The following is a 19,996-nucleotide window of genomic DNA, read 5'->3' as shown; positions in this document are numbered from 1 at the left end:
ACCCACGTATTAATTCATTATCGGGTTGATTTAGTTTATATTAATTGTATCTCATATACGAATAGATTAGCTTAATAGGAAATGGGTCAAATAGGTCAGACGGGTGGGTTGATAGTCACATAAAATCAAATGCATTAAATCCTAAATCGATTTGCTAAAAATTCTAAATTATGACTGATATGGCCAAATTGGATAACAAAAGAGCAAAGATAAACAAACATTTGTTAATTACTTTGACAGATCGAAAGAATAGTATATAACGTGTATTAAATGACAAAATGTTCATTATCAATTATCAATCATACCACATGATGGAGCTCTTATGTGACATGCTAATAGTAAAATAGTACTTTATGACTAATGAACCTTGGAGGTTATAAATTTAACGATGAGAATTAAAACTGTCATGTAACCACTGTAATTATCCTCTGATGTGTACCGATGTTGTGTGGCTCCTTCTTTTAGTGATGTTGCCTCTTCCATTGTCATCAACGACAATGTATACATATGTATAATTTCTTATTAAAACTAGCATGGTACCTGCACAATGCGGCAGAAGTTGTGACAACGACGGTGTGGTAGTGGGGAGACTGTTGGTGGTGAAGGGGGCATCGAGTGGTGTAGAAAATTGATGTAAGATTAATTGATGTAAAGGGTTAATGAAAATATGCTAAAAGATAAAGAATTGATAATGTACTTAATCATTAATGTTAAGGTGGTAGTATATGTGAAAATATTTTAAGGAGTGTTAAGTGTAAATATTACATATTTTCAACACTTCAATAAAGTGTTATTTTTTTTATAATATAGTACTAGCGTGGTACCTGCGCGTTGCAATGGACACCATTAACAAAGTGCAAATGAACAGAGAGAGAGAGAGAGATATTGAGACAGAGTTGCGTGTGTGTGAATAGCTACAAATGAAAAGGGAAGAGTTCTTTCAATATGGGGATTATTCTTTTTATTATATAGTATAGAAATATAGAAGTATAGATTGATATTAATATTTTATATAAAATATAGTTATTAATCGATAAACGTAAGAGGAACTTAAATTTTAAAGTAAAAAACTTAAACTAATTGGTTATTATTATTTTATTATCATTATTTCTTGATGTATCTAATAGTAACCATTAAAATTAAATTAAGAAAAATGATAAATCCTCCTAACCAAATAGCCTAATAATCCCCCTAATACATTAAGAAGGTGACATACTGACATGTGGTATCCACTAATTTTATTTTCTAATCTTGCCTCCTGATATTTTCACATGTCATTACCTCATAGTTATGAAAATTATTAGGCTATTTGATTAAAAGGATTAATTATTTCCCTTAAATTAAAATATCGAATACCTAACATTTGTAGCTACAATCTTTTTGTTAACCACCATGTATTTGAAAAAACAAAATCAAAATGTTGACTTATTTATTAATTTGACCAAATCACTATTTAAATATTAATATTAATTATAATTATTAATATAGTTATTATTATTATAATAATAATATAATAAAATACATAATAATATATTTGAATAAACAATTAAAATTGAGGAGTTTACAACTAAGCTAAAATCTTATGTAACAATTAACTACCAACGGGGAAACCCTAGTAGTACCGCCTGAATTCTAGGGAGCTAAAAGGCGCGGGTTCAAATCCTTGCTAAGCAGATTCTGTCCCATCTATTTTTCTGGGAGTCGTCGGGCTGTAGTCTATGCGGTAGTGATTCAAGGTACCTATTCGGTACATGGGACCAGAAGGTTCCCACTCATTTATCTTTTTTTTTATGTAACGATTAACTAATAATGTCAACTAAGTTTTAAAATATTTTCTCTTAGTTAAATATAGGAAAGTTTGTCACGTTCTATTAAATAAAATATAAAGGTCTATCCGCCTAATTACTATATTGATATCATCCCATGATTTAAATTTTAAAATCTTATATCATATAAAAGTTAATATATCAAATGATATATATCTTTTTGTTGGTATATCTTTAATCATATTTGAAACTTTAATCATGTTTGAAATCTTTAATCAAATGATATATATCAAAGGTTTTTAGGAGTATTATTAGTTTATACCAGGTGAACCTCGTGCGTTGCACCGGTCTATTTATTTTCTATGTAATTCATCGTATATTACATACAAAAAAATGTTGTTATAACAAAAAGTGAATAGTTGTATATAATAAATAGACATTTCGTATGGATTGAAAAATAAAAAATCAGTAATAAAGACATCCGCAAATTGAAGGAACATAGAATTTATTACATAAGAAAAGTTACAAAACTGATTGAAACTAAATCATGATTAAATATAAGTATAAAAGGAATTATAGATGACTCAAAACCTTCTTAAAACAACATTTTCTGTGGTGTTCGTAAGTGGGACATCACTACCCAAAATCAAAACTGTAACACCCATCGTTTAAAAATAAGGATTTCCAAAAACTTTTGCCTAACGGCGTTAAAAGAAGCGGAATTAACTTTAAAAGTCCAAACCAGTAAAATCTGTTTGGTTTATTCATTAAATGGTGTTACTAGCCATATCATCAAAATAAGTCTAAATGGAAATCTATCGGTTGCCCAACATTAAACAACCGAGTACATTATCAATACAAGTCATTAATATTTAAACATAAAGCAAATGTCTAAAGCGAGCAGCCACTTTGGGTAATCTATAGCTAGCTTCAAGATCATCTACCCATGCCTCACATCTTCACACATCTACCTGCTCACTATTGTTGGACCTGAGGGCACAACACATTTTAAAAGAGCAAGTGTTAGCTAACGAATTAGCTAAGTAAGATAACACATGGTTTATAAAACGTTTGTCCATTTAAAACATTATATAAAAGTCATATTAAGTCGTTAAGGCACATATCATCAACATATCATCTCACATACATATCATAGCATCAACATCTTTCATATTAGGATGGGTCATCCTAAATGTGCCTAGTCATCTTTTGCATCATCACATATCACATTTGAACATCTTTATAATTGTGACAAAAGTCACGCATCTCATATAACATATGCATCTCGTTAAGTGTGACATAAGTCGCACCCGACTAGATGAACCACCATTCAGTAGTACATCAATGTCGTTAAGGAATGGCAAGCCAATCCAGGAGTAATCCGTATGTTCAATGACAATGTGGTTGGTAAGACCTCCCGTATTACTCTTCACGTTGTACCATGTTGCAAGGAGCCACCCAAGCAACCACATCAACGCACTTAACCGGGCTAGGGCAAGTACGGGTTAAGCTTAACACTTTCACATCAAATTTACGAGCTCGATTTCACATCACATATAGTTTAGGTGTTTACACAACCTAAACAATCATCACATATACATCTTTTACGTTTGGGCCCTTAAACGTGCACGTGTCATGGCAACTTAATAAGTCTAGTGAACTAGATGAACAAGCCATGTAATCATGCACATTTCACATATCATCATCATACATCACATTTCATAGCGTTTCATTTCATATCATCACATCGCATACATTGTTACATCACGTACATCTTCATATATCATTGCATATCGTATATCATTACAACATTGCATAACATTTATCCTCTTAGATCGTACATCATTTCATATCATATCATCTATTAAGCATACATAACATCTCATAGCAATACGTATCATTGGGGTAGCATTTCAGGCTTTTATATGCATCTACATAGCCCATATTACCTCCCGTATAATCCCGAATACCCATAAGCAAACAAGATACCATTTGGGATATTATTATATGAAAACCATCTTTTGTTGAACCCTCAGTATGTCAAAGTAGTGTATCTTACCTCGTAGAAGCACACAACAAATGATAACGTAAGTTACCGATCTTTGCAAGTATTCCCGACTACCTTTAATCATTAAACGACATAATAAGCTAATAAATACCCACTCACTTATGGTCATGACTCACGTCTAAATACCTATAAACATGACTCATGACAATGCTTGATGCATCGGACATTCGATTAATACTTTAAAGCTTACATAACTCGACGAAACTCAGGATACACTCACTAAATTAACCTTTCTGGAAACTTGACATTACAATCATCTTTCAAAAACATTTCCATTAGAAAGTAGACTCTCTCACGATTCCATGGATATCTTATTTGTCAAAAACGGAGTTACGGTTCAAAAGTTATGGCCATTTGAAAATTCCGTCGCTATTGCGTCGCAACTACCAAGTTGCGTCGCAGCTATGTGTCACTGGTTTCCAGTTGCGCCGCAGCTAGTCCTGGTTCTGCACAAAACTCATTGTTTAACCTCCAAAACTTAACCAAACACACCCCAAACGACCCCAGACCTTATGAACGACTTTTGTACCTCAAAATTCACCATTTTAAGACGATAATGATGCAATGAAATCATTGATTAATCCTTACTTGATTTGCATCACATAATTAAACGTTTTAGGTTACCGAATCGATCAAAACACACGTTTTTGACATCAATTGATCTTCTAATAACCTAGACCAGTTATGGATCTGATTATATGATTGAAATGACATAAAATCAATGTTATTATACCTTGAATACCTGGAGATTACAAAGAGGATACAAAAACTTGATCAAAACACTCTCGAATCAACCAAACGAAGATGAAATCGAACAAGGAATTGGTTATGGCAATGGGGAATGGTTAGGGCTCAAAGAGAAAAGGATAATATGAGTAATTAGAAGCTAATGACCTGCTCCAAGACCCTAATCCCGTTTTTTAGTTTCCACCTATGTCAAAACTAGTCCTTAGGCTTCCTTATGGCTCATATTTAGCTCAAAACACCTATTGGGAATACTTACAACACATTAAACACTTTAAGCACATCAAAAGGCATATAAAACATATCTTAAGCACTTTAGCACATTAATCATTAAGGCACTAAAGCTTGACACATATAACACATTAAACACATATAGTCATTAAATCATTTATAGGCTTAACGGACACGTAATGTTGACTTAACGACCCGAGTCAACCGTTAAATAAAAAGTTTGGGATGCTACAAAAACTATCAACGAGTGTTTGTTTTTCACTATCGAAGAGGTAACATATAACTTGTTGATAATCATTGTTGATAATAAATTCCGAGTATTGCTATCAAAAAGTATCCAAGTTTTGTTAACCTACTCACTAAGTTTCCTTACTTAAAGTTTGACGCCATTACATAATCCACCTGGTTGATCTATGCTGTTAAGTATTTTAACCGATACACTTACTTTTGAATCAAGTGATGGTGTGGATTGCTAGACACTTATATATAAAGAATATAATAATAGTTATTTTATATGCTAGAAAAATAGTTTTTTTTTATTTTAAAAGTACTAAAAAAATAGTTGCTTTAATAATATAAGAGTATTATTAGTTTATATTTATTAGATTAAAAGAAATAGCATTTTTTTAAAAAAAATTGATTAATAATAAAAAAAAAAGTTAGAAAATACTATATATGACCCACCCGTATGAATAGTCGGTGGGGGGTGTCATATTTATGCTCTATATATCCCTCCCAATACAGAGAGTGAAAGAAAGAAAGAAAGAAAAGGGTGTGTGGGTGGGTGGTTTTGCTGATTGATTTAGAAAAGACTACTAGATACATATATCTACACCAAGACAAGAAGAAATTGATTGAAAACCGCTCTTACTCCTTCCTTGAGATTTGATTTCTTGTACTTCAGACCAGGTTTTGCTACTCTTTCTTCTCTTATTAGATCTATCTATTTATCTTGTTGGTTTTTTTTTTCCTTTCTTGTTTCATACGCATATTATATATGATAAAATAAAGGAATTATAAAGTAAGATTCTTAGCCAATGTAATGACAATGTGCAGTTTACCTTAAGCTAGCTAGGTACGAGTAGTGATTCATTGTATGTATGTGTCCCCATTTTATTTCCTTTTTTTTTAATGATAATAATTATATAATATAGTTATCCATTGTGTTCCCAATTCCTAATCATCACTAAACCCTTAATCACTACTTCAAAGAATCCTAAATGTATTGTTAAATATATATATAATTTGGGATTTTAGGACCTAAAAATGTTAACTGGTATAAAAGAATACATTGATTGACAGGCTTTTATTTGTTGTGTGTTTTGAAAATGAAAAACAGTACACCAGCAGAGTCGGGCGATGGTAGTGAGGGGAAAGAATAATTATAATAATAGTAGGAAAGCGTTGAGCGTTACCAAGTTGGTATTAATATGCGTGATTGGGCTTGTTGTTGGAGTAGCACTTATTGCCGATCTACAACTCATCCCTTACTACTCTTCTCCTGCTCCCAATACCAAGGTTCTTTCTTTTTCTGTCTCTATTTCAGTTTACAGTTAGTTGTTGGTATTCATTCGTATACAATCGACAGGAGGTGGTGCAGGGGGTAAGCGTTGATAATAAAAAAGATGGTATACATGCGGGGAGATTACTATCTAAAACTTTTGCTGATTTGCCTGGGCCACAACTACATTGGGACAAGATGGCCGACTCACCCGTTCCTCGTCTTGATGGTGCTGCAATTCAGATCAATGATCAGCTCTTCGTTTTTGCTGGATATGGAACTATTGATCTTGTGAGATATTCAAATTTTTACTGTTTCATTGTCACAAACAAACGCTAACCCAACCTGTTGCTTGCTTGGCAGGTTCACTCTCATGTTGATGTTTACAATTTTACAAGCAACACATGGGGAGATAGATTTGATATGCCAAAAGAAATGGCGCATTCACATTTAGGAATGGTGACAGATGGAAGATATATTTATATTGTTACTGGACAATATGGTCCACAGTGTAGAGGCCCAACCGCACATACATTTGTGCTAGACACCAAGACCAAGAAATGGCAGGACATGCCCCCTTTACCAGTCCCTAGGTATCTACTTTGATCAGAAAGATATTTCCCCTAGAATAATTCACGTCATTGTTGGATTCTTTTTAGACCACCTTTTTTGTGTTTAAATGCGAACAACTCAGGTTTTACATTATTGGAGAACATGCTCAACATATTCCCTTTTTTTAATGTCAGGTATGCACCGGCAACTCAACTTTGGAGAGGTAGGCTTCATGTGATGGGGGGCAGCAAAGAAGATCGATATACAGTAGGAGTAGATCATTGGAGCATTGCTGTCAAGGATGGGAAAGTTCTAGAGAAGGAATGGAGAACTGAAATGCCCATACCTCGTGGTGGCCCCCACAGGTATCTAATTGCAGTTTCTATATGCATTTTTAGTTACTTGTAGGGAAGTGGGTAGCCCAACATACAAGGCACCTGCCATTGTTAGCATTAGGGATCACATCAGTGCTATCAGATCTTTGTAAAGATATAGTCTTTCGAATGTATCATGTAAAATTCTGTGGATGCTCCTCAAGAAGGGTCGTTTCATTACTTTAAAATATGAAATCAGATCCGGGAATTAACTTGTGTATTTTACACTTGTGTCTTAACCTTAATTTGCGGATAGTGCATGAAATAATACTGTAACTAACTGAAATAACCTATAGAACAAACCTATTGTCAAACCCATGCTATAAAATTCGAGTAACTAGATTATCTGTTAAATCATTTCTCCATCATTGTGTGATTATATTGTTATTGGTAACTTGCTGCGTTTTGTCTTTTGTGGATATTTTTGCAACATATTTAGTAAAACCTTGTATCCTGATATCTTCTAATGCATAAATTGATATGTTTTTGCATCTCTATACTTTGTTTTAGGGCTTGTATCGTGGTGGATGACCGGTTATATATGATTGGTGGTCAAGAAGGTGATTTTATGGCCAAACCAAATTCGCCTATATTCAAGTGTTCTCGGAGAAACGAGGTAATTTGGTTTCCGTATTTAGTATCCTCTTTGCTCTCTACTACTAGTCAACCTTTTCTGATAAAAGCTTTGCAATTGGGACAGGTAGTATATAGTGATGTTTACATGTTAGATGATGAGATGAAGTGGAAGGTTTTACCTTCCATGCCAAAGCCTGACTCACACATAGAGTTTGCTTGGGCAGTTGTCAACAATTCTATTATTATTGCCGGCGGCACTACGGAGAAGCACCCTGAAACCAAGAAGATGATCCTGGTTGGAGAAGTCTTCCAGTTTCAATTGGATACTTTGGTAAGATGTAATTTACTATTTATTTTCCTTTGGGATCTCTGGATGGCTGAAGTTACATTTGCATGCTTACACTCTAAATTTGGACCACCCTCAGTACTTGCTAGAAATACGCCTAGAGTGTCTTCATCACTATGTGACAACATCAGGAACTTCAAATCTTTCAGCTCGTTATACTATTTTTTGTTTTCCAAAAAGAAGATAGTTATGTTGATAGATATCCAGCATGTTAACAAAGTAGAATATTTTAACGTTAAGTTATGGATCAGTAAATGAGTAGGCAAGTGTAGCTATCATGTAATCGTTGGTTTTTGGCAAGTGTCAGATATCTCTAAGAATGGAGCGTATAAACTTCCAATTTTAGCCTATTAAAGAGGTTTCGATTTGTGTTAAAGTAGATTTAAGCCAATTAAACTAATGTAGATAGCAGTAGGATAAAATGGCGATGATGGAGGTATTCATTCAAATTAGAATCCCTCTAGTGGGGTTCAATGCTGATGATCGTAAATACATGTACCTTGATGACTTAAGCTTTTGTAAAATAGACTCTTTGGTCCCAATATCTAAACCTACATAGCAACCACCTCACATTAAGGATATCCAATACCGGTATAATGCAATTGTACACACCTTTAGATTCAATTTGCAATAACTCGTAACCCAATTACCTGGCTAGTCTCATATTAAAAAAAAAACAGAGAGTACTGAACATCTATAAATGAACAATGCAAAATCAAAGTTGGCCAGCATGATAGGAATGAACCAGTCATGGCAAGAGAAATATGATTCTATGGAAAGCTAAAAATATATAACACTATGATTATAAATGTATTAATGATCAAGAGCATAAATAGAAATCCTAAATGCCAGAGTTTCTCTTCTTCAAGTAAAACAATGAAGGATTAATCCCACACAGTTGGGGTATAAATAATCAAAACTTTACATGAAGTGTTGGGAAATCATATTTCTATCGATGGAAACTGAAAGCGTAACCCTGAACCTTATATATGATTGAAATACTTGAAGCTTGATCTTCTCCTCTTTTTCTTGTCTATCAAAATCGCCAAGTCGCCCGTAATATGCTCTTAAGATTTGAAAACCCTATCCCTTAGGTTGAAATAGAAGATCAGATGTCCAAAATGTAAGGAGAACATAGGCAGTTTTTGGCCCAGCTGTCGATTCTTCTGATTTGGTTCTGTTTTTGCTCTTTTCTTGTCCAAGCTGAGTTTTGTAGCTTATAAAGTATATATAGCAATTAAGTATCAAAATACACGAACCTACACACGATTTCGCTATCTTGTCCTGTTCAGGCATCAGCCTTGTGTACAATCAACTGATCAAGTATCATGTCAAATCATTATGACTAATCCATGATAGTTTATTCATCTAAAAAGCTTAAAGCCGCGTGACTGGCTTTGGTGGCATAATCGTCACATTTTCAACTCCAATGTGGAGATAAGAAAAATGAAAGAAAATATATAATCTTATTGAAGCTTCAGTTTTGTAATTCATAAGAATATAGAGCCATGGGAATGAATAGCTGACATGATCATTATGTTTTAGAGACTACGCGAGAGTATTTGTATACTCATCATCAATTTAACGCCCAATCAAAACTTGTCAGAAAAGATATCATACCAACTAATGAAGGCTAGTTCAACATATGCTACTTCCTCCAACCCGGGTCACCCGCGGCCGTTGCAACTCTCTTTTTGAGATCAAATGAGTTCTTGGATTTGATTGAACTCTTGCTATGATTATGCCGAGTCTGGTTGTTTAGTTAAGGTATTTGAATAGTGACTTGCGGGTCGTACTAAATACAGTAAGCTGGCTCAGGCTGATTGAACTGTTAGGTTGTCAATATGAGGAAAAAAAGTTGGGTAGGACATAACTTCGCTTGATGAATTCTTGCTGGATAGACTGTTTCCATCTCTTTCATCATCTGACAGAATTAGTTGTTATTCCTTTTTTTGTCATTATCTCTGTATCTTCCCTTCTCGGGCTTGATTTTTTTATTAGCAAGCAAAAGGTGATATGTATATGGCTGGGTTAAGGGTGGCTATAGTAATGAGCAAAATGTTTTTGAAATCTCCTAAATGTGTATGAACCATTTCCTTGATTTGTTTTTATGTTATTCCTAAAATATTTTTTACGGTCTTACATTGAGGTGCAGATTGTATAGTGACAGTAATATAATGGTTTCTGTACTTGGGGTTGAGAACTTGATCATGCCGCTGATGTAAAATTTTTATTTTGCAGAAATGGTTGGTCATTGGGAAGCTTCCTTATCGTGTGAAAACCACATTGGTTGGGTTCTGGGATGGATGGTTGTACTTCACCTCAGGACAACGAGATAGAGGACCGGATGATCCTACACCTAAGAAAGTCATTGGAGAGATGTGGAGAACAAAACTCAGCTTATGAGTGTCACTTCTTTCTCTATATATACCCACAATTTCAACTTGATTATTCAGGTGAGTTCAAATATAGCTGTAACATGTACATCAATTTGAGATACTAAAAAGTGCAAATTGATTCGCATTTTCATCCATTTGATTTTTTTTATTATTAGGTGTCCCTGTACTATTCATTTTCATTGTCAACCGTCCTAACACTAACAACCGTTAGTTTTGCTCCGTTAAACCCCTCATGTGCAATGCACATTAGGGTATAATCATCAAGTTCATAACCACAGGAACTATTTGTAATAAAAACATTGGATTAAAAAAAATCTTTGTATTCCTTTTCCCACACAACTCCGACCACCATTCTTCGCCCGACCACCACCTGTTATCGCCGGAAAAGTTCGCCGGAAAACGAGAACCACCACCCGCCACCGCCGGAAAAGTTCCCCGGAAACCGAGAACAACCACCTGCCACCGCCGGAAAACGAAACAGCAACAACGACGACGGTAGAGTGGCGGAGCATCAGCAGCAGTGACGGTTCTGTGGTTGTGATTAAGTAATTAAGGCTTAGGGTTAAAGATGAAACCCTATGTTGTTCGGGATGATGGCCGGAGTTTTTTATGGTAAAAAAGAGCGGCGGAAGGAGGCTGTGATGGTGACCAGAAGTTTGGATGGTGGTGGGAGTGAGAGAGGGAGGAAGATGAGAAGTTTTTGTCTTTTATTACAAATAGTCCCTTAAAGATGTTTTATCACAAATAGTCCCTGTGGTTATAAACTGGACGAAAAGGCCATCATGTGCATTGCACATGAGGGCACATGAGGGGTTTAACGGATGAAAACTAACGGTGGTTAGTGGTAGGGACGACTAGCAATGAAAAGGAAAAGTACAGGGACACCTAATGATAAAAAAAAAAGCACAGGGATCAAAATGCGAATCGAGCAAACCACAAGGATGATTTGTGATAATTTCTCTTGTTCAATGATATTATACTTTTTTTCAAGTTATTTTTTATGTCAAGTATCCTCTTGTCCGGACTGCAATTTGGAAGATGTATGTATGTCGTACGCCTGCCTGGCGATATATATTTATCTTTGGCTATATATATTTTAATACATTAACCGTTTTAGTTCAGATGTTGCCCGATTAATTGCTTTACAATATTATCATGCAATTCCGATGAAGTAGCTTATATAATGAGGTGGCCATTCTGCTGATGATGCTCAAAACTAACCTTTTGTCTTTTGGAATGATTGATGAGATTCAAGTTATATTTAGTTTATGAAACACAATGCTGCATGTAATTATATGCTTTGATGGCAAAAGAGAGCTGATCCATGATATGTTGCGTATCTGCTCCGTCTATATCGCTGGTCCGTGACATAAGAACGTCACATTCGAATTCATGTGTTAACCTTTATCACCTTTGTAATCATACTATATCCTAATTTAATAAATAGGCAAAAACGTAGCGGCAGGGTAAAACCTAGCTCATTGTTTTGTGTTTTGAAATGAACTTGAAAATAGCATTTTAATTTGAAACTAATTTTGAGCTGTGGCATATCCGGATCAAGATCCTTTCAAGTTGGTTTTTAACATAGACCTATTATGTTAGGTGTTTTGTGAAGATATAATTTATAAAATAGATGACCCACGGTAAAGGCGTCATTTATTTCTCTCTCACACAAAACGTTTAACATAATACATCATGTTGAAAACCAAGCTGAGAGGATCTTGATCCAACATATTCCCCCATCCTTTTCGTGTAGCCACTATGATCACATGTTACTCGCATACAGGGAAAAGCAAAGAAAGTATCCATTTTAATTAGTGTGGAAGAATTGGAATACTTTGTTCATGTCTGAAAAAATTATCAGGATCAAACTCAGTCTTGATCTTCACCAACCTCTTGAAATTATCATCTTTGTAGTATTTTCTTCCCCACATAATTGCCTTCTCGAAGCTTGTGTTTCCTCCATTTTTGGCATTCATTCCAAGGTCCAGATCTCTATAATTCACATAAGCTTCTCTTGGATTATTTGAAACATATTGACCCATATACTTGTAAAGCTCCCTGATCCATTTATAATGTTTTTTCATTGCAAGTTTATCGTTCACTCTCCAAATGTTGCCATACTGAATCTTGAAAAGAACCCCATTCCTATGAGGAAATGGCGTTGCTAATTCCGATATTCTCCCCATCATTCCTCCGTATAGATTCCATATCATTACCGGGTTTTCTTCTTTTAGCATTCTTTCCCAAATCCCTTCCATTCCTTTTTCAGGAATTGGAATTTTGACAAAATCTGACTTTGCTTTGAAGTAGTTCAAGTAAGCTGGTTTCCCGGTCAGGAGGAACGTTGTCGGGACAGTTTTAGGGAAACCTGCGATGTACATGACGGATTCTAGCCAACTCATTTCGTGGCAATCGCTTTTTTGCAAACCCAGCTCAGGAATGTTCTTATTCATGAATTTAAGAAGCTGCTTAGCTCTTCCAAGATACAGGGTATTGTAAGTTGTGCTTATGGTTCTTTTAGTTGTGTTTTCTATATTAGAGGGATTGATGAATACTCTGGTCCAAAGATCATCATTTTCAAAGTGTGGAGCCACTTGTTGCCATTTGTAAAGAATTTTGGTGGCACCTTGCTCCAATGTTCTTTCAACATTGAAAACTGTGACGATAGCAGGAACAGGTAAGAGTTTTAGTTTCCATGAAACAATGACACCGAAATTGCCCCCACCACCACCACGGATCGCCCAAAACACGTCTTCTCCCATGGACTTTCTATCAAGAATTTCTCCTTTGGCATTAATTATTTTAGCATCTAGCGCGTTATCCACTCCTAGCCCGTATTTTCTCATCATGGACCCATATGCCCCACCCGTGATATGCCCACCGACGCCTAGGCTGGTGCAGAGCCCGGCCGCAATCCCATGTGTCCTGCTTTTCTCAGCAACCCGGTAATAAAGCTCACCAAGGGTTGCACCAGCCTCAACCCATACAGAAGTGTCATCAAGATCCACGTAAATAGCACGCATTTTAGAGAAGTCAATAACAACATATCGAGGGTCCATAACGGAAGTGTAAGAGATCCCTTCATAATCATGGCCTCCGCTTCTAAAGCGGAGATGAATACCAAACTTTTTGGCACAAAGAACCGCAGTTTGAACGTGGTGTTCGTTCAACGGTGTGAAAATAACTTGGGGCTTGGGACTAGAAGGGGTTATGCAACGAAGATTTTCGGCAGTGTTAGTGAGGAGTGTTGTGTAATTGGGACTGCTTGGAATGAAGAAAGTGTAGGGAGTTCGAATTGAAGAAAGACATTGATTGAAGTTATATTGAATTTGGTTTGATAATGAAAACTGAGCAAGTGAGAGTATGACTACAAGTAGCTCAAAAAGTCTTGAAGAGAGAAAAGAAGCCATTTTGATGCAAGAAGTTGGTAATTTGTTAAAACTTGGGAAGGGAAAGGGCTTACATATATAATAGTGCATGATGCAATATTGTCTTCGGTAATTAAAAATTGTAGGATTAGTTAGTCTACATATTATTTCAAATGACCGGCCAGCCATAGATTGTAATATAGACAAATATATATATATATATTATTGATATTGACTGATTGTGATTATTGATTAACAATGGATAATGATATTGATGATAACATATGGCCTAGTTTTAGTGTTTAAATTTTAGTGTTGCGACAACTTATGTATCGTTAAACAACGTCCAAAGGGCAAGCATGTATGACTTGATATCTATTTGAACATGTATATTACCTAATGAAGTATAGTTTTAACGTTGGTTTGCATAAGGATATGTGCAATTAACACCTTCCTTTTTATTTAAATATTACCGTCTACAGAACGCAATGTTATTTTATGAACCATAAACAGTACATGAAACTCCCCCACACATGCAAGCCATAATGTTCTCTATATGTTCTTATTAAACTATTTTGAATATTATTATTACTTACATATCCTAAAACATCTAGCACTTGTGTAATGTGGTGACATGATAATGAAGGATTACCCCCACACGGTTGGGGTATAAATAATCAAAACTTTACATGAAGTATTGGGAAATCATATTTCTATCGATGGAAACTGAAAGCGTAACCCTGAACCTAATATTTGATTGAAATACTTGAAGCTTGATCTTTTCCTCTTTTTCTTGTCTACCAAAGTTGCCAAGTTCGCCCGTAATATGCTTTTAAGATTCAAAAGACCCTATGCCTTAGGTTGAAAGTTGAAACAGATGATCAGATCTCCAAAATGTAGGGAGATCATAGGCAGCTTTTGGCCCAGCGGTTAATTCTACTGATTTGATTCTGTTTTCGCTCCTTTCTTGTCCAAACTGAGTTTTGAAGCTTGTGAAGTATGTTATATAGTAATTAAGTATCAAAACGCACGAGTTTACACACAAAATTTCTATCTTGTCCTGTTCAGGCTGATGCCTGGTGTACAATCAAGTATTATGTCAAGTCAGTATGACTAATCCATGATATCTTCTTCATCTAACAGGCTTAGATCCGTGTGAATGACTTTAGTGGCATAATCGTCACATTATGTTTTAGAGACTACGACGAGAGTACCTGTGTAGTCATCATCAATTTAACCCCTAATCAAAACTTGTCAGAAAAGATATCATACAAACTAATGAAGGCTAGTTCAACATATGCTACTTCCTCCAACCCGGGTTACCTGTGGCAGTTGCATTGCAACTCTCTCTTTTTGAGATCAAATGATTTATTGGATTTAATTGAACTCTTGCTATAATTATATCGAGTCTGCCGTCTGGTTAGTTTAGTTAAGGTATTGGAATAGTGACTTGGGGGTCGTACTAAATACGGTAAGCTGGCTCTGGCTGATTGAACTGTTAGGTTGACAATATATGGAAAAAAAAAAGCGGATAGAACAGAACTTCGCTTGATGAATTCTTGCTGGATAGGCTGTTTCCATGTCTTTCTTCATCTGGTAGAATTAGTTGTTATTCCGTTTTCTGTCACCATCTCTGTATCTTCCCTTCTCGGACTTGATTTTTTTATTAGCAAGAAAAAGGTGATATCTATATGGCTGGGTTAAGGGTGGTATAGTAATGTGCAAAAGCCGTTCCGAAAAGAAAAAGACAAAAAAGTGCTGTGCAAAATGTTTTTGAAATCTTTTAAATGTGTATGAACCATTTCCATGATTTGTATTATGTTACTCCTTAAATATTTGTTTCGTGCTTACGTTGAGGTACAGATTGTGTAGAGACAGAAATATAATGGTTTCTGAACATGGAATTGAGAACATGACCATGCCGATGCCGCTGATGTAATATATTTATTTTGCAGAAATGGTCGGTCATTGGGGAGCTTCCTTATTGTGTGAAAACCACATTGGTCGGGTTCTGGGATGGATGGTTGTACTTCACCTCAGGGAAACGAGATAGAGGACCGGATGATCCTACACCTAATAAGAAAGTTATTGGAGAGATGTGGAGAACAAAACTCCGCTTATGAGTGTCGCTTCTTTCTTTATATATACACACAATTTCAACTTGATTCTTCAGGTGATCAGTTCAAATACTGCTGTAACATGTACATCAGTTAGCCATTCTCGTGTTTAGTGCTAAAAGTTGTCGATGCTTGATTTTAACCTTTATCCTTCCTTGTCCAGTCCATGTGGAAAAGAGCAGTAAGTGTACATTACTTTGTGACAATGTTTTATATAGATAATTTATTATAATTTCATATATACATACTAAAAAATCTATCTATGAAAATTTATGGAACTAGCATAGAAAAAAAAATTCAGGTACTACATTGATAATTTTAATATGTGAACTCTTTGATAATGATATCCCCTAATTTACTATAATTAATGGAATTATGTTTACAATGACTTGTGTAAAAAAAGATTAATTAACCCCTTTGTTGTACAACCGACATCTTTCCATAATTAACAGAATGGTTGAAAAAGGATAAGAAGAGAAAGCTGTACATTCCTTGTATATTATGAATAGGGAGAGATAAGTTCCCTGATGCAATCACTTTGTTAATTATGTTATACGTTTTTTCAAGTTATTTTTTATGTCAAGTATCGTCTTGTCGGGACTGCAATTTCGAAGATATATGTATGTCGTGTTCCTGCCTGGCGATATATCTTTCTTTGGCTATATATGTTTTAATACATTAATTGTTTTAGTTCAGATGTGCCCGATTAATTGCTTTACTATATTATCATGGATTTCTGATGAAGTAACTTATATAAATGAGGTGGCCATTTTGCTGATGATGCTCAAAACTAACCTTTTGGAATGATTGATGCATGAGATTCAAGGTATATTTAGTTTATGAAACACAATGCTGCATGTAATTATATGCTTTGATGGCAAAAGAGAGCTGATCCATAGTATGTTGCGTATCTGCTCTACTTATATAGCTAGTCCGTCACGTACATTTGAATTCGTGTGTTAACTTGTACGAGTATCATTTTTGTAATCATACTAAATCCTAATTTAAACAGTAGGCAAAAACATAACGGCAGAGTAAACCTAGCTCAATGATGTGTGTTTTGAAATGAACTAATTTTGGCTAGTAACATATCCTGATCAAGATCCTTTCAAGTTGGTTTTTAGCATTTTTGTGAAAATATATTTTATAAAATAGATGACCCACGGTAAAGGTGTCATTTTTTTTTTTATTAAGGTATGAATCATTTGCTCGCAACAGAGAATCTAGCATACATTGTCTTAACTGGGTCCGCGCTAGAGAGCCCCTCACCCTCAATACCTAGTAGGAGGAGAAACTCTCAGCTAAACCGCCTGAAGGCACTACAAGAAAAATCACCTTTTGCAACGAATTTTTTCGTTGTAAAAAACATCATTTTCGTTGCAAATTTTGCGACGAAAATATTCGTTGGGGAAAAGTGGTTAAAAAAAAGAATTTGCGACAAAATTTACGACGAAAATTTGGTGGGTCCCACTTTTTTTATAAAAAAAACAAAAAAAATTTGCGGCGAAAATTTGCAACGAAATTTCGTCGCCAAATTTTTCCCAAAAACGTTTTTTTGTTTTTTTTTTCTTAAAAACTTTTTGTCGCAAATGTTATTTGCAACGAAATATATTGTTAGGACATGTTCATTATATTTGTTTTCTTACGTACCTTCCATCCGATAACTGGAAGTTCAGTTTAATTTTCTTAATATGTATGATGGTGAAATGACTACGATGATGATGTAGTGATACTCTAGAAAAACATTTTGTACGTAGTGGCTGGTAACTACTGACTGTAGTAGATTGAGCCCTGCAGATCGAGTGCAGTCCTCATAAGACTATAAAGTTATATGAGAAAAGTAGGACAATAATTGAAGGTCTAAAATGATACATTAAATCTTTATGGATGTATATTACTTGATACAAAGAAAATAATTAAGCTTCTCATAAGATTAGCTTTTTCAAGTACTTAATTATTTTATGCTTACGAAAAACTATAGTCACACGTTACAGACAGGGAAAAGCAAAGGAAATGTGCATTTTAATTAGTGTGGAAGAATTGGAATACTCTGTTCATGTCTGAAAAAATTATCAGGATCAAACTCAGTCTTGATCTTCACCAACCTCTTGAAATTGTCATCTTTGTAGTATTTTCTTCCCCACATAATTGCCTTCTCGAAGCTTGTGTTTCCTCCATTTTTGGCATTCATTCCAAGGTCCAGATCTCTATAGTTCACATAAGCTTCTCTTGGGTTATTTGAAACATACTGACCCATATACTTGTAAAGCTCCCTGATCCATTTATAATGCTTTTTCATTGCACGTTTATCATCCACTCTCCAACTGTTGACATACTGAATCTTGAAAAGAACCCCCTTCCTGTGAGGAAATGGAGTTGCTGATTCCGAAATTCTCTCCATCATCCCCCCGTATAGATTCCATATCATTAACGGGTTTTCTTCTTTTAACATTCTTTTCCAAATCCCTTCCATTCCTTTTTCTGGAATGGGAACCTTGACAAAATCTGACTTTGCTTTGAAGTAGTTCAAGAAAGCTGGTTTCCCGGTCAGGAGGAATGTGGTTGGGACGGCATTGGGGAAACCTGCGATGAACATGACGGATTCTAGCCAACTCATTTCGTGGCAATCGCTTTTTTGCAAACCCAGCTCGGGAATGTTCTTGTTCATGAATTTAAGGAGCTGCTTGGCTCTTCCAAGATAGAGGGTATTGTAAGTTGTGCTTATGGTTCTTTTAGTTGTGTTTTGTATATTAGAGGGATTGATGAATACTCTGGTCCAAAGATCATCATTTTTAAAGTGCGGAGCCACTTGTTGCCATTTGTAAAGAATTTTGGTGGCACCTTGCTCCAATGTTCTTTCAACATTGAAAACCGTAACGGTAGCAGGGACAGGTACGAGTTTCAGTTTCCATGAAACAATGACACCGAAATTACCCCCACCACCACCACGGATCGCCCAGAACACGTCCTCTCCCATGGACTTTCTATCCAGGATTTCTCCTTTGGCATTAATTATTTTAGCATCTAGAGCGTTATCCACTCCTAGCCCGTATTTTCTCATCATGGACCCATATGCCCCGCCCGTGATATGCCCACCGACGCCTAGGCTGGTGCAGAGCCCGGCTGCAATCCCATGTGTCCTGCTTTTCTCAGCAACCCGGTAATAAAGCTCACCAAGGGTTGCACCAGCCTCAACCCATACAGAAGTGTCATCAAGATCCACGTAAATGGCACGCATTTTAGAGAAGTCGATAACAACATATTGAGGGTCCATAGCGGAAGTGTAAGAGATCCCTTCATAATCATGGCCTCCACTTCTAAAGCGGAGCTGGATACCAAACTTTTTGGCACAAATAACCGCGGTTTGAACGTGGTGTTCGTTCAACGGTGTGAAAATAACTTGGGGCTTGGGATTAGAAGGGGTTATGCAACGAAGATTTTCGGCAGTGTTAGTGAGGAGTGTTGTGTAATTGGGACTGTTTGGAGTGAAGAAAGTGTTGGGAGTTTGGATTGTAGAAAGACATTGATGGAAGTTATATTGAATTTGGTTAGTTGATAATGAAAATTGAGCAAGTGACAATATGACTACAAGTAGCTCAAAAAGTCTTGAAGAAAGAAAAGAAGTCATTTTTGTGGAACAAGTTCGTAATTTGTCAAAATTTTGGAAGGGAGAGGACTTAAATATATAATAGAAATTATGAATATTATGTCGACTAGCATATTGGCACATGCCATGTGCAATAGTGCAGTGCATGATGCAATTTTGTCTTTGGTAATTAAGAATTGTAGGATTAGTTAGACTACATATTATTTTAAATGACCTGAGGCCAGCCATAGATTGTTATATAAACAAATATATATATATATTATTGATTATTGATGATTAATTAATATGATAATGATGATAACATATGGCCTATCTTTGGTGTTTAAATTTTAGTGTTGCGACAA

The 19,996-nt window shown here is 35.5% G+C and overlaps 3 protein-coding genes across 4 annotated transcripts; 1 reads left to right on the top strand and 2 right to left on the bottom strand.

Moving 5' to 3' along the window:
• Positions 1 to 5,528: 5,528 nt before the first annotated feature.
• Positions 5,529 to 16,252, top strand: LOC122599437 (kelch repeat-containing protein At3g27220-like). 2 transcript variants are annotated; one of them, XM_043771947.1, is made up of 8 exons: positions 5,529 to 5,718; positions 6,149 to 6,327; positions 6,398 to 6,601; positions 6,674 to 6,903; positions 7,057 to 7,227; positions 7,747 to 7,852; positions 7,937 to 8,143; positions 15,884 to 16,252. In XM_043771947.1, the coding sequence occupies exons 2-8, from the start codon at positions 6,169 to 6,171 to the stop codon at positions 16,049 to 16,051; spliced, it is 1,245 nt and encodes a 414-aa protein (XP_043627882.1). In that variant the 5' UTR covers positions 5,529 to 5,718; positions 6,149 to 6,168; the 3' UTR covers positions 16,052 to 16,252. The 2 variants fall into 2 exon arrangements, with proteins under 2 accessions (XP_043627882.1, XP_043627881.1); XM_043771946.1 differs by lacking the exon at positions 15,884 to 16,252 and adding an exon at positions 10,400 to 11,678 and having other exon boundaries at positions 5,533 to 5,718; positions 6,149 to 6,328; positions 6,396 to 6,601.
• On the bottom strand, positions 12,362 to 13,975 carry LOC122599435 (berberine bridge enzyme-like 15). Its single transcript, XM_043771945.1, has one exon. The coding sequence runs from the start codon at positions 13,968 to 13,970 to the stop codon at positions 12,372 to 12,374; it is 1,599 nt and encodes a 532-aa protein (XP_043627880.1). The 5' UTR covers positions 13,971 to 13,975; the 3' UTR covers positions 12,362 to 12,371.
• A 1,662-nt stretch (positions 16,253 to 17,914) lies between the features above and the next one.
• Positions 17,915 to 19,682, bottom strand: LOC122600386 (berberine bridge enzyme-like 15). The gene has a single exon (XM_043773096.1). The coding sequence runs from the start codon at positions 19,671 to 19,673 to the stop codon at positions 18,072 to 18,074; it is 1,602 nt and encodes a 533-aa protein (XP_043629031.1). The 5' UTR covers positions 19,674 to 19,682; the 3' UTR covers positions 17,915 to 18,071.
• Positions 19,683 to 19,996: the final 314 nt, after the last annotated feature.

Source organism: Erigeron canadensis, chromosome 5 (genome assembly GCF_010389155.1).
Source record: "Erigeron canadensis isolate Cc75 chromosome 5, C_canadensis_v1, whole genome shotgun sequence".
In the NCBI taxonomy this organism is placed as follows: Eukaryota; Viridiplantae; Streptophyta; class Magnoliopsida; order Asterales; family Asteraceae; genus Erigeron; species Erigeron canadensis.
This window is presented reverse-complemented; position numbering and strand designations above follow the sequence as displayed.

What these genes read in the sequence shown, in the direction of transcription:
- LOC122599435 (XM_043771945.1), bottom strand. Translation starts at nt 13,970, where the DNA reads ATGGCTTCTTTTCTCTCTTCAAGACTTTTTGAGCTACTTGTAGTCATA.
- LOC122600386 (XM_043773096.1), bottom strand. Translation starts at nt 19,673, where the DNA reads ATGACTTCTTTTCTTTCTTCAAGACTTTTTGAGCTACTTGTAGTCATA.
- LOC122599437 (XM_043771947.1), top strand. Translation starts at nt 6,169, where the DNA reads ATGGTAGTGAGGGGAAAGAATAATTATAATAATAGTAGGAAAGCGTTG. An exon ending in CCTCGTGGTGGCCCCCACAG is followed by an intron (nt 7,228 to 7,746) that starts GTATCTAATTGC and finishes ACTTTGTTTTAG; the next exon opens with GGCTTGTATCGTGGTGGATG. An exon ending in AGTTTCAATTGGATACTTTG is followed by an intron (nt 8,144 to 15,883) that starts GTAAGATGTAAT and finishes TTTATTTTGCAG; the next exon opens with AAATGGTCGGTCATTGGGGA.